The sequence below is a fragment of the Clinocottus analis genome, unplaced genomic scaffold (assembly GCF_023055335.1).
Source record: "Clinocottus analis isolate CAN_PGR_092001 unplaced genomic scaffold, fCliAna1.0.p SCAF_11, whole genome shotgun sequence".
Lineage (NCBI taxonomy): Eukaryota > Metazoa > Chordata > Actinopteri > Perciformes > Cottidae > Clinocottus > Clinocottus analis.
The window spans coordinates 21,070,842-21,085,550 of NW_027175832.1; the positions used below are offsets into that span (position 1 = coordinate 21,070,842).

Consider the following 14,709-nt stretch of genomic DNA (forward strand, 5'->3'; position numbering starts at 1 on the left):
TGATCCCAGACCAGAAGTAAAACTTGAAACTCTTCAGAGCTTCTGGATGATGATGGTCATGTTTATTATAGTAACAACAACAACAACAACAACAACAACAACAACAACAACAACAACAACAACAACAACACACGGAGCAGCAGCAGCAGTCAGCCTGAGGTTCCTGAGGTTCCTGCAGCAGACCTGCAGGACCTGACATGTCTGAAGCTGATCCACCCAGATCCGGATGCAGACCGGATCCAGCTGGTCCTCTCCCGCACCGGACCCAGACCCTTACCTTCACTGGTCGCTGGTCGGTGCCCGCGGGTCGGTGGTGCGCGTGCGTGTGTGTGTGCTCGGGTCCGCGGGTCCGCGGGTCCAGGTGTCTGCTCGCGGGTCCGCCTCCTGCGCGCTGAGCCTGAACCCGGAAACAGCTCGTTCTCTATATAAGGAGCGGAGCGCTCACGAGGAGCAGCGGCTCCCAGCCAATCACAGAGCGCAGCGGCAGGCAGCGGCACCCTGCAGCAACGGCGACCTGTAGCAACGACAACCAGAAGCAACGGCAACCTTCCCGTCGGCCGACGAAGGCAGCCGAGAGGAAAGCGACGACCAAGTGAGGAAAATAAGTAGTTGTGATTATTATATTTTATATAACATACATACATACATACATACATACATATATATATATATATATATATATATATATATATATATATATATATATATATATATATATATATATATATATATATATATATATATATATATATATATATATATATATATACGAATCAGAATTGTGAATCTTCAAAAGTAATGTAATTATTTCATTTCTACTTAATATCTAACAATTATGTCATTAAAGGTCGTAAACTCACTTTGTGATCATCATCTGGATTTAAAAATCACTTCATTTATTTCGTTTTAAAAGATTAAAATGTTGATATGTTAAACTTTAAATCTCATTTGACGTGACATCACGTGACTTTAAGGTCATTACAACCTTTATGTGAAAATAATGAATTAACTTTAAATCTAATGAATAATCTTTATTTTAAAAGTCATTTAATTCATAATCTCATCGTCTTCACTTTAAAATACTTTGGTTCACTTTTCACTTATTGCACCATCACTTCATGAAGACATTCAAACATCCATAAATATATAAACATTTAATATGGTTATTTTTTATGAATTTAAGTCATGATTATGACAATGAAAAAAAGAAAAGTTCAATGAAAAGTGTTTTTAAATTTAATGCTTGCTGTTCACCTGTTTTACATATATTTAATCAAAGAAAACCGATTAAAAAAATTACAAAAAAAAAAAGAATAAACTACGCCACCTCGGTGGAAGCCTACATTTCCCATGCTGCCCCGCGCCCACACGGATATGCGTCATCACGCGTGACCTTGCCAGTCTTCTTCACCTGGTTCCCCAGCAGACGCAGAGAAGGACGAGCATGGCGAGTAAAGACCCCGCTGTAAGTGTCTGCTGCCCGGCGTTAAAACGCGCTGCTGCCTGGCGTTAAAACCCGCTGCTGCCGCAACATGGCCGTCTTCTGCTTTCGCGCTCTTTTGTAGGCCGTCTCGTGCCGTTAGCGTTCTTTAAAACAGCTAAGTCACGCACGTGAGTCAGGCGTAAGCGCCGTAAGCTAGCTCACCGTGTGCCAGCGTCCCCTTAACATTCTGACCATAGCATCTCCTCGCGTATCCGTGTACTTACACGCATTTTAAAATAACGGTTCAAACTCTTGTGGGCTTTTATAGTATATTAACTTTAATTCGGCACACGTTTAGTACACAGAGTTGCTCAGGTGTGGACAAACGCATCGGTTATTTTGGAGTTGCACCTGAACGCGCCCGTGCGCTCGGCGGCCGACGTTCACGAGTATAATGTACAAACACACACAAGTACACGTTGATTTTGTGTCGTGCTACTTACGCGTTTTGGGGGTGCATATTAGCCGAATTTAAGTTTAGACTGTACACTTTCTAAAGAGATGTTCCGCTGTGTCTAACAATAAGATTAGTTTGCGTTTGAGCTGGTAAATATTACAATGGCAGTTTGTTTGAATGGAGTCTGGTCCCGGTTCTGCACGGTTTGAGTAGTAGTTGGGAGGTGTCAACCTTCAACATGTTGCTCATCCAGTGTGAAGGTCGCTCGGCCTCATGTCCACGCAATTCACTTTGAACCGTCAGGGACATTTCCTGTTGCTGTTTCTGTCCCTGAAGTGTTTGTTCATGTGGTCAACTCTCTGGTTCCTAAAGCCTGTGCTCTCTCCGCGCTGCAGGGTTTCCTGCAGCAGCTGCGGCAGATCGCAGCCCGTATGTCGGCCGGCTCTCGGGGTGCAGGACTCGGCCTCAAGCTGCTGGCCGGAGCCGGAGCGCTGGCTCTGGGAGTGAAGGAAGCCACGTACACCGGTAGACTACTTTTACCTTTTTATCTCTAAAACACTATGACACCTGTCAGGTACAGGCTCACACACACACACACACACACACACACACACACACACACACACACACACACACACACACACACATTCTGACCAGTGGATCTCCATGACTTTTCACCAAATTTAAGTCATGGGTTTAAAAGCCATGGAAATCCTCTGGTCACAATGTGTATGAACCCTTTTTAAATGGATATGTTTAATTGAAACACCTGCAAACTTACTAGTTTTATTATTAAAACATGAACGTTTTGTTTGTCCTGTAGTGGAAGGAGGACAGCGAGCGATCGTCTTCAACCGGATTGGAGGGATGCAGATGGACACCGTCCTCTCAGAGGGACTCCACTTCAGGTAGGACTGAACACTGGAGACTGGTTTCAAACCAGTTCAGTCTTGACTTCACAGACTGTGAGGCTGCGTGAGGGTTTGGTTCTGTCCCGCTGTCACGTCGTCATGTTGAGTCTGTCAGACGTGTTGACCCTTCATGAAACCTTTAGTAAGTCAGCATTAGATGACGACTTTACCCACAATGCATTTCAATGTGAGGTTAACACACAATTCCCAAATGAAGCATGGAGACGTGAACAAAGATGCAGGTGATAAAACCTCTTTATACTACAACATTAAGATTTTTACAATGACTTCTCATTTCATGAAGACGTTCAAATCGGTGAATAAAAGGTATAATATAAATGCACAATAGTACACAATATTGTGTTGTCACGTGATGTTGCAGCAAAGTGATGTCACTCATGTTTACACCATCAAGCCCTGAAGACTCGACTCAACCACTAAGAGCTGACCTCAGTGGGGGTCCAGGGTCTGAGGGTCCAGGGTCTGAGGGTCCAGGGTCTGAGGGTCCAGGGTCTGAGGGTCCAGGGTCTGAGGGGACGAACTCTTCAGTCAGGAAAAAAAAGCTCAACATTGATATTTTCCACGTCGGCACTAATTTTCACATTGACTTTACACACAATACACAACAATACACATTGTTAAACACTCTTTGTGTTTGGTCTGAACAAAGCAAAAGATGCATCACAAACCTTTTATTCTACCTATCTCTACTAGCAAAACATTCTACTAATATTACCGTTTTATTTATTTTTGTTCATTTAAATGTCAAGAACTGTTGTGTTGAAAATGCAAAAAAATATAAAGTTCCAACAGAATATAAATAGCTTGTCACAGAAAGGAGTGAAAATAAAAACAAAGTGTGGAGAATAATGAATGCATTCATAACCATGACGTGAAACAAGTCATAAGCGCTGCAGGTGTTCATGTTGTGTCTTCTCCTGGTCTCAGGATCCCCTGGATCCAGTACCCCATCATCTACGACATCAGAGCCAGACCCCGGAAGATCTCCTCGCTCACCGGCAGCAAAGGTCAGACCTCTGAGAACCAACACTGCAGTATTTATACAAAGAACCTGACACTGCAGTATAGTTCATTATAAACATATATGAACATGATGTATGAGTTTATAGTTCATTCTAAACATATATGAACATGATATATGAGTTAATAGTTCATTATAAACATATATGAACATGATGTATGAGTTAATAGTTCATTATAACCAGTTTATGAACATGATATATGAGTTAATAGTTCATTATAACCATATATGAACATGATGTATGAGTTTATAGTTCATTATAAACATATATGAACATGATGTATGAGTTAATAGTTCATTATAAACATATATGAACATGATATATGAGTTAATAGTTCATTATAAACATATATGAACATGATATATGAGTTAATAGTTCATTATAACCCCTCAGTCCCTGTGGAGTTGGTTTAGAGACATTAGCTGTGAGCCGTTTCTCCAGCAGAGGGTGTGGTGCGTTCAGGTCCCCTCTGTAAATTGCAGCCTCTGGTCTCAGACCTGCAGATGGTGAACATCTCCCTGCGGGTGCTGTCCCGGCCGCTGGCCTCCAACCTGCCCGCCCTGTACCAGCAGCTGGGGAAAGACTACGACGAGCGCGTGCTGCCCTCCATCGTCAACGAGGTGCTGAAGAGCGTGGTGGCCAAGTTCAACGCCTCACAACTCATCACGCAGAGAGCACAGGTACACACACAGACACACAACTCATCACGCAGAGAGCACAGGTACACACAGACACACAACTCATCACGCAGAGAGCACAGGTACACACACACTGTAAATAAACAAAACCGTCGTTGATGTGGTTAAGTGGGAAAGAACCACAGCCTCCGTTAGCGGTTAGCACAAGCTAAGCTAGCGGCGGCGTCATGGCCCGGTTCCTCCTGCAGGTGTCGCTGCTGATCCGCAGAGAGCTGTTCGAGAGGGCCAAGGACTTCAACATCATCCTGGACGACGTGGCCATCACCGAGCTCAGCTTCAGCCGCGAGTACACCGCCGCCGTGGAGGCCAAGCAAGTCGGTGAGGAGGGAAGTGGGCGAGGAGGGAAGTGGGCGAGGAGGGAAGTGGATGGTCGCTGTCATCAGCCCTCATCGCTCATAAACCTCAGATAAATCTAATATTTGGATGAGTTTCCAGCGGTGCACTTATTTCTAAATGCGTGTAAAAATACTATAAATGTCTTATTTTGTATGTTACGTCTTTGTTTGCTTTTATCTTTAAGCACTAAGGTACGAGAGGCCGTACTGTATCATCAAACACCCTTGAACTGTACATTATTGATGATACAGTACGGCCTCTCGTACCTCATTGCTTTTATAATACGGTTACCTGCGGCATTATGAACTAAGTATCGCATTTCAGTAGCCAAGAGAAAATAGTCCTGTTTGTGCATTGGGAACATTGCATTTGTTAGCCTAGCTAGATCTGTTAGCCTGAATGGCTGATTGGCATTAACTAATTATCATAATTAATACAGAAGGCCCCGTGACTCTCTCTCAACCAATCACAATGCTTGATTTCATCGACCCGTATTATAGTTATTTTTATGCACCAACGGTTTACTAGCATGGAGGTCCCGGTCCATATCCTAGTTCTGGTCCATGTTCTGGTCCCTGTCCTGGTCCCGGTCCATGTCCTGGTCCCGGTCCATGTCCTGGTCCTGACGGTGTGTTTCCTCTCAGCCCAGCAGGAGGCGCAGCGCGCTCAGTTCTACGTGGAGAAGGCCAAACAGGACCAACGGCACAAGATCATCCAGGCTGAGGGCGAGGCCGAGGCGGCCAAGATGGTGCGTTCAGGAGCCTCGTCATCGTTATAATGAATGATTAGTACACCTTTATGTTTATATAGAATACCTTCTGCTTTTAGTCTTTTACTCCAGTGTGTGGTACTTGTACATGTTAGGGAGTATTTGTACACTGAGTTCTAGTAAACTAAACACGTTGGAGGAAGGAACCAGAATCTACAGATGTAATATTCTGAGGGAGAGGATCGTTATTATAGCTTATTGTGTATCATTATTATGAATATTTAAGGTATAAGTACTCTAACGTGTCATCATCATCACGTGTGCAGCTGGGCCAGGCCGTGACGAAGAACCCCGGATACCTGAAGCTCCGGAAGATCCGCGCAGCGCAGAGCATCGCCAAGACGGTGAGGAAGGAGGGAGGGAGGGAGGGAGGGAGAGAGGGAGAGAGGGAGAGAGGGAGGGAGGGAGGGAGAGAGGGAAGGAAGGAGGGAGGGAGGTAGGGAGAGAGGGAGGTAGGGAGAGAGGGAGAGAGGGAGGGAGGGAGGGAGGAAGAGAGAGAGAGAGGGAGGGAGGAAGAGAGAGAGAGAGGGAGGGAGGAAGAGAGAGAGAGAGGGAGGGAGAGAGGAGAGGTTCTGCCACCCGGCTTACTGTATTTATTTATTTATTATTCAAATAACGTGTGTTTTTAAATATATGTACATAACATTATAGATATTCCCCTGTGGTGGCTTGTTGCGTCCACCAGGTGGCGCCACATGAGCAGGACATCTGATGAGACCTCAGAGGAAACTTGAAGCTTCTTCTGACATTTGATCCTTTTTTATTGTGTTTATATATGTCATAAATCCTCACCTGGCACACTAAAACCTTCTTCCTCTTCCTGGCTGTGGCGCGGTGCCGCCTGCAGGTGGCGCAGTCCCAGAACAAAGTGTACCTGAACGCTGACAGCCTGGTGCTCAACCTGCAGGACAAGGACAACTTCAAGTGAGTCCTCAGCTAGCAGTTACCCTCCGTTCCCAGTCTCTATGCTAAGCTAGCCAGCTGGCTGGAGCTTCATATCACACGGTCTGTCTCTTTAAATTTCAAAATAAAAGTCCTGTCTCTCCGTGGAACTAGAACCACCAGGACTAGAAGTGGAACCACTAGAAGTAGAACCACTGTTTCTGTTTGTATTTCATTCCCAGCTGTTTGTGCTAAGCTACAAGCTAATCTAGGCTAACAGCTGTTTCTCTGTGTTCCAGTCTGCTGCTGGGGAAATAAGCGGCGCTCATCATTCCTCCAGAGAGACTTCTTCTTCTTCATCATCAGGTTTATTTACACAACAAACGGACTTGAACCTGCGGCGTTTCACCGCCGGGACTTTTACTTTGAAAGGTTCTTCTGGCGCCGGTAAAGGTCGACTTCCTTTCAGCCGCTTTTCTTTTCCTTTTTTATGTCATCTGTAGACGTCGACCGCAGAAATAAATGTTTATTTGTGAATAAAAAGAGTTCCACTCGTTAAAGTTCTTTCCTCTGGAGGACGAGAATATTTATTTTATTTATGATGTGCGTTTCCTCTTCAGGCACTCAAGCTTCATACGTTAAAACAAACCTTTCATTTAATTGCTTCACATTTGGAACGACAATAGTAGTAGTACCAACAACAATAATAATAATAATAATAATACGTATTCCTGACTATAAAACAGAGTCGGTTAAAAGTCATAACCCATAAGCGTCACATGACTCGGGCCATAAGGTTTTTACAGAACATTTAAGTTGTTTCAGAGGAAAACTGTAGTTTATTTTACACAACCATCTTATTTTAACGTTTCGTACGACTTTAGCTAAAGACAGTTTAATAGTGGAGGAAGTATTCTGGTCCTTTACTGTGGTAAAAGTACTAATGGCAAACTCTGTTACACTAAATGTACTAATAATATATATATATATATATATATATATATATATATACATATACATATACATATACATATACATACACACACACACACACACACACACAGGAGTTAGTCCTCTGCCTGTCAGACGCTGCTCTGGGTTTAAGGGCCCTCAATACTATGTTTTTGTTTATAATGAATTTACTAGATTATGGATAAATCAATGTGATCGACATGCGTCCTTCCCTTGTGTCCTCCCTCGTCTCCTCTCTCCTCGTGTCTCTGCTGGAGGCTGAAGTCTGTTCTGCTCCTGATCCTTTACAGTTCAGTGTGAACATCATCAGACTATAAATAACACCATGTGAAGGTCGTGAGGACACCATGTGAAGGTCGTGAGGACACAGGGCCCTGAAGCTGGAGCAGCTAAATGGAACTCAGCCATCGCTCAGTTTGTCTCCTCTGCTCATGAGTCATTGTTCACTGAGGCTGAGGTCACCTGACCTTCATCTGTTTGTCCCCAGAGTCCTCTCCTCTTTCTCCCTCCTCTAGTTCCTCTCCTCTTTCTCCCTCCTCTAGCTCCTCTCCTCTTTCTCCCTCCTCTAGTTCCTCTCCTCTTTCTCCCTCCTCTAGCTCCTCTCCTCTTTCTCCCTCCTCTAGTTCCTCTCCTCTTTCTCCCTCCTCTAGCTCCTCTCCTCTTTCTCCCTCCTCTAGCTCCTCTCCTCTTTCTCCCTCCTCTAGTTCCTCTCCTCTTTCTCCCTCCTCTAGCTCCTCTCCTCTTTCTCCCTCCTCTAGCTCCTCTCCTCTTTCTCCCTCCTCTAGCTCCTCCACTCTTTCTCCCTCTAGTTCCTCTCCTCTTTCTCCCTCCTTTAGCTCCTCTCCTCTTTCTCCCTCCACTAGTTCCTCTCCTCTTTCTCCCTCCTCTAGGTCCTCTCCTCTAGCTCCTCTCCTCTTTCTAGCTCCTCTCCTCTTTCTCCCTCCTCTACTCTCATCCATCCTCTCCTCTCACCGTCCTCTTCTCCTTTCTCCATCCTTTAATTCCCCTCATCCTCCTCTCCTCTGTCTTCCTCCTCTCTTCTGAGTTACAACAACCAGAAAAAGACAAGATGGCTGCCGAGTTATTTATAGCCCGAGCTGTGAGCAGAGAGGCTGCAGTGCAAACCTAGATTCTGCGGGAGGGGGAGGGAAGAGAGGAGGGGGGGGAGGGGGGGGGCATCCATTGTGTCAGCCACACAAAGCCAGCGGCCGTGCCTCCATGTTGCGCGACGCTGCTGTTCTCCATAAGAAAGAGGAAGCAGGGGGCGGGGCCTAGATGTAGACCTCAGAGGGGAGGGGCTACAGGCGGGTGGGTATTCATGATGGGTAAAAAAAAAAAAAAGCGGGGTGGGAGACGGAGGGAGACACGTGATTGGCTACACACACACACACACACACACACACACACACACACACACACACACACACACACACACACACACACACACACACGTCAGAAGCCCGTCGGTCGACCAATCAGGAGCGTCGGCCCCGTTTGAACGATGCAAAAAAATGAAGGGGGCGGATAATGATGAGACGGACATTATTTCCACATCCGGGTTCTTTATGATCTGCGCACGTCCAGCTCTCCTGTTGATCACGTGATCTGTTTTTGATCGTCATTAATTTTGTAACCCACGTTTAAAAATGAGTTATTTTTTATTTATTTAAAATTGAATCTCTTGAGTTAAATATGTATTAAAAAAATAATAAGACGTCACAAACGTAATTCAACACCAGCAGTGACGCCAGCCCGCCCCGCCCCTCCAATGTGTAAAAAATCCGATTACCGTTCCTCTGCTTCGTCGCCATGGAAACAGTGACCTCACACTGGTGACCGGTGCCGCCGTACAGGGGAGGGAGGGAGGGAAGGAAGGGGGCGGGGCCTGCAGCTCTCCGCAGTGTCGTCAGCAAAAATAGAACAATGCTCCCACGTGACCAGCAGAGGGCGCTCCTGCTCTCTGTTGGTCACGTGGAGCAATGTTACTGTTTTCACCTTGTGGTGTTAGTACTGTTACTGTGTTTGTTTTTTACTGTGTATTTTTATATATATATATATATATATATATATATATATATATATATATATATATATATATATATATTCTACATTATATTATTCATTTTAGGATTGTTTTGGTCTATATATATATATCTGAGAAGACGTGACGTTGAAATGCATCATGGGAATTGTAGGATTTGCGTGAACGTGTGGATTGTCGTTGTGACTGAATATCGGTGATTGCAGTAGTACATCTCCTAAACTTCCTAACATGTTGCTTTGATTTAATAACAATAAACAGATCAATAGGACACAGAGTTGTAACAAATCTGAATTCTTGTTTTATCAGGTTTGTTTGTAAGACGACGAGTAAATCAACTCTGAAAGCACTTATTTTCTGAATGGAGGTTGGTCTGGTCGGTGCTAAGCTATGCTAGGATATGCTAGGCTAACACTGTAGCTGCTAAATCAACACTCAGAATAACATAATTTAGGCATAAATACGTTATTGTTTGTACCCCCAGTTTAAACTTATATATTATACACAAAGAGTTGACTTAATATGTATTACAAATATTATACAAATATATTACAAGTTACATTTAAGCTAAATATGAATTACTTGAATTGATCAAATGTTTCATATCCAACATTAAAGCTCTTCCTCCCCGTTAATGCGTCCACAAAATGTTTGCAGATTTTTCAAGTTGTTGCTGAATATCCCGGCCGAGAGCTCTTTTTCCCGTGCCACATGAAGGTGGCATGGGAAAACACAGATTTCCACCACGTGTGTAAAATCTGTCTCCAGAGTTATGAAAGTGAATTTCCGGAGAACTCCTTCAGTGAATTATTTAGTTGTAAGTCTGAGTAATGCAGCAGGTCTTCAGCTTTATTATTCACACTCATGGTTTCCATCCAGCGGAGGACATGTGATCCTGCTGCTGGACAGCCAGCCGGCCTGTTTCGTGCTGCGTTCAGAGCCGTGGTGTCGCTGTGGGAAACGTCGCCTCCAGCTTCGCTCTCGCCAGAGAAACCTGAAGCTCCTCTTTTCATGGTTGTTCTGAGGAGTTGTGACTTTTGTTTTCTCCTCGATGGTCTTTGTCAGATTGTTGGGGGGTTGTGGCTTCAGGTGCATCAGGATCCAGCAGGAACCGGTTTGGGGTCGGAGGGGTTTTCCATCTGAACGCTGGAATGTGTGTCTCTGTCAGAGTCACGGAAGATTTACTGAATAAGTAGCAGTCAATAATTATTATTCTCTGTAGAAGTCTGTGTTAAAGCTGCATTCTCTCTCCTGACCACCAGGGGGCGACTCCTCTGGTTGTATAGAAGTCTATGCTTCATGTGTTAAAGCTGCATTCTCTCTCCTGACCACCAGGGGGCGACTCCTCTGGTTGTATAGAAGCCTATGCTTCATGTGTTAAAGCTGCATTCTCTCTCCTGACCACCAGGGGGCGACTCCTCTGGTTGTATAGAAGTCTATGCTTTATGTGTTAAAGCTGCATTCTCTCTCCTGACCACCAGGGGGCGACTCCTCTGATTGTATAGAAGCCTATGCTTCATTTGTTAAAGCTGCATTCTCTCTCCTGACCACCAGGGGGCGACTCCTCTGGTTGTATAGAAGCCGAGGGCCATTAAGACCCAGACAAAACAATCCGCCTCCTTCTTTATAAGACTTTATGAGCTTGTGAGGAAATGCCTCTCAAGTCACACTGTGTATTAGTACTCTTACTGTGTTTCACACTGTGTATTAGTACTCTTACTGTGTTTCACACTGTGTATTAGTACTCTTACTGTGTTTCACACTGTGTATTAGTACTCTTACTGTGTTTCACACTGTGGTATTAGTACTCTTACTGTGTTTCACACTGTGTTTTAGTACTCTTGCTGTGTTTCACACTGTGTATTAGTACTCTTACTGTGTTTCACACTGTGTTTTAGTACTCTTGCTGTGTTTCACACTGTGTATTAGTACCTTTACTGCAGTAAAGATCAGAGTACTGACTCTCAGTCTGCGTGGTGTCTCCGGGCCGAGAGCGAAGCTGCAGAGAACAACAGGAAGTGTGCAGAGTGAACTCGGCCGGCAGGTTGATTCCTGCCGCTCCGCTCCAGCAGCTTCCTCATTCTTCACATTTCCGCCCCGGAGCCGCCTGAACGGCAAATATTTGTTTTGCTCAGTTTTTCGTCCTGAACAGGAAAACAAGCAGCTGGACGAGTCGAGAGCGAGAGAGTCCACCACGAGGCAGGAGGCCGTCCGGCAGGAGGCCGTCCGGCAGGAGGCCGTCCAGCAGGAGGCCGTCCAGCAGGAGGCCGTCCAGCAGGAGGCGCTGTCTCAGTCTCAGTTTCATCATGAGGTCTTCTGTGGTTTCTGTTTCCAAGGAAACATCATTTACTACCAGTTCTTATCCGAGCTATACAATGATGTTCATTGTAATAACTTTATTGAAGCTTCCTTTCGTCAATATTATCAGAAGACACTCAGTAATCATTCACTGCCGTGCCGACGATACTGAACCGTATCTATCGATGAAGGCAGATGAACTCCACCAGATCAGCTTCAAGCGTACATGACATGAAAACCTGGAAATCAATTATCTGAGGATAAAGGTTCTTTGGATGGCGTCGCTCTGCATCCACCACCGCAAAGAATCTCAGAGTTATCTTTGATCAGGACTTGTCCTCAAGGACTTTCACCTACGTGACATTCAAAATTCATGCTCATCCTGTCTCAAAGCGATGCAGGAAAGTTGAATCATTTGAGACATCATAGTACCATATTACCTCACTAGAGAGATCATAGTACCATGTTACCCCACTAGAGACATCATAGTACCATATTACCCCACTAGAGACATCATAGTACCATATTACCCCACTAGAGAGATCATAGTACCATATTACCCCACTAGAGAGATCATAGTACCATATTACCTCACTAGAGAGATCATAGTACTATATTACCCCACTAGAGAGATCATAGTACCATGTTACCCCACTAGAGAGATCATAGTACCATGTTACCCCACTAGAGAGATCATAGTACCATATTACCTCACTAGAGAGATCATAGTACCATGTTACCCCACTAGAGAGATCATAGTACCATGTTACCCCACTAGAGAGATCATAGTACTATATTACCCCACTAGAGAGATCATAGTACCATGTTACCCCACTAGAGAGATCATAGTACCATATTACCCCACTAGAGAGATCATAGTACCATGTTACCCCACTAGAGAGATCATAGTACCATGTTACCCCACTAGAGAGATCATAGTACCATGTTACCCCACTAGAGAGATCATAGTACTATATTACCCCACTAGAGAGATCATAGTACCATATTACCCCACTAGAGAGATCATAGTACCATATTACCCCACTAGAGAGATCATAGTACCATATTACCCCACTAGAGAGATCATAGTACCATATTACCCCACTAGAGAGATCATAGTACCATATTACCCCACTAGAGACATCATAGTACTATATTACCCCACTAGAGAGATCATAGTACCATATTACCCCACTAGAGAGATCATAGTACCATATTACCCCACTAGAGAGATCATAGTACTATATTACCCCACTAGAGAGATCATAGTACCATATTACCCCACTAGAGACATCATAGTACTATATTACCCCACTAGAGAGATCATAGTACCATATTACCCCACTAGAGAGATCATAGTACCATATTACCCCACTAGAGAGATCATAGTACTATATTACCCCACTAGAGAGATCATAGTACCATGTTACCCCACTAGAGAGATCATAGTACTATATTACCCCACTAGAGAGATCATAGTACTATATTACCCCACTAGAGACATCATAGTACCATATTACCCCACTAGAGAGATCATAGTACTATATTACCCCACTAGAGAGATCATAGTACCATATTACCCCACTAGAGAGATCATAGTACCATATTACCCCACTAGAGAGATCATAGTACTATATTACCCCACTAGAGAGATCATAGTACTATATTACCCCACTAGAGAGATCATAGTACCATATTACCCCACTAGAGAGATCATAGTACTATATTACCCCACTAGAGAGATCATAGTAAAAGACTCAAAATTATTTTTCACAGACTCCACACAGATGGACTGATAAACTGTTGTGTTAGCGTTTGTGTATTTCTCAGGACTCTGCCCCTTTGTCCTTCATCTCCTCCTCCTCTTCCTCCAGCAGGACTCCATGTAAGGTCTGAGGGGAAACATCTCAGCCCTCCAGCCTCCAGCAGGGAGGGACCACTTCCTCTGAGTCTCAGAGGGCGAGTCCTTTATTTTTAGACTCGCAGACTTACTAGCGTGTGTGTGTGTGTGTGTGTGTGTGTGTGTGTGTGTGTGTGTGTGTGTGTGTGTGTGTGTGTGTGTGTGTGTGTGTCATGGTGACAGATGGATCATCATGTCTCGTCATGTTTGTAGACTCCGTTGTTTTTACTGAAAGCTTCATCGTCAGAGGTGGAGAGTTCTTTACTTCACCTTCACTGTTTTTCTGAAAATAGTTTGTTTCGTTTAGTTTCAGGTACTGAAACTAAACGAAATGCAGATGTTACAAGATGTGTGTTTCCTTCTGACGGCTTTTCTTCTGGTTTTCATTCCTACTTTCATCTGTGAGCAGAAGAGTCACATTCATCATCACGTAAAGAACCACTTCACCCTTCAGTTTATCACTAACATTCATCACATAAAGAACCACTTCACCCTTCAGTTTATCACTAACATTCATCACATAAAGAACCACTTCACCCTTCAGTTTATCACTAACATTCATCACATAAAGAACCACTTCACCCTTCAGTTTATCACTAACATTCATCACATAAAGAACCACTTCACCCTTCAGTTTATCACTAACATTCATCACATAAAGAACCACTTCACCCTTCAGTTTATCACTAACATTCATCACATAAAGAACCACTTCACCCTTCAGTTTATCACTAACATTCATCACATAAAGAACCACTTCAACCTTCAGTTTATCACTAACATTCATCACATAAAGAACCACTTCACCCTTCAGTTTATCACTAACATTCATCACATAAAGAACCACTTCACCCTTCAGTTTATCACTAACATTCATCACATAAAGAACCACTTCACCCTTCAGTTTATCACTAACATTCATCACATAAAGAACCACTTCACCCTTCAGTTTATCACTAACATTCATCACATAAAGAAC

At 44.0% G+C, this 14,709-nt stretch overlaps 2 protein-coding genes across 2 annotated transcripts in view; one reads left to right on the forward strand and one right to left on the reverse strand.

Annotated features, from left to right (window-relative positions):
- Positions 1–398, reverse strand: part of LOC137780330 (CYFIP-related Rac1 interactor B-like) — a 6,968-nt gene extending 6,570 nt beyond the window's left edge. The window contains exon 1 of the mRNA XM_068568800.1: positions 278–398. The gene's annotated coding sequence lies outside the window, so the exon portion shown is untranslated. The remainder of the gene's footprint in view (positions 1–277) is intronic.
- A 985-nt stretch (positions 399–1,383) lies between these two features.
- phb2a (prohibitin 2a) lies at positions 1,384–7,062 on the forward strand. Its single transcript, XM_068570000.1, has 10 exons — positions 1,384–1,465; positions 2,276–2,405; positions 2,704–2,788; positions 3,740–3,819; positions 4,330–4,514; positions 4,721–4,850; positions 5,513–5,616; positions 5,904–5,981; positions 6,485–6,561; positions 6,819–7,062. The coding sequence occupies exons 1-10, from the start codon at positions 1,445–1,447 to the stop codon at positions 6,835–6,837; spliced, it is 909 nt and encodes a 302-aa protein (XP_068426101.1). The 5' UTR covers positions 1,384–1,444; the 3' UTR covers positions 6,838–7,062.
- The last annotated feature ends 7,647 nt before the right edge of the window (positions 7,063–14,709 follow it).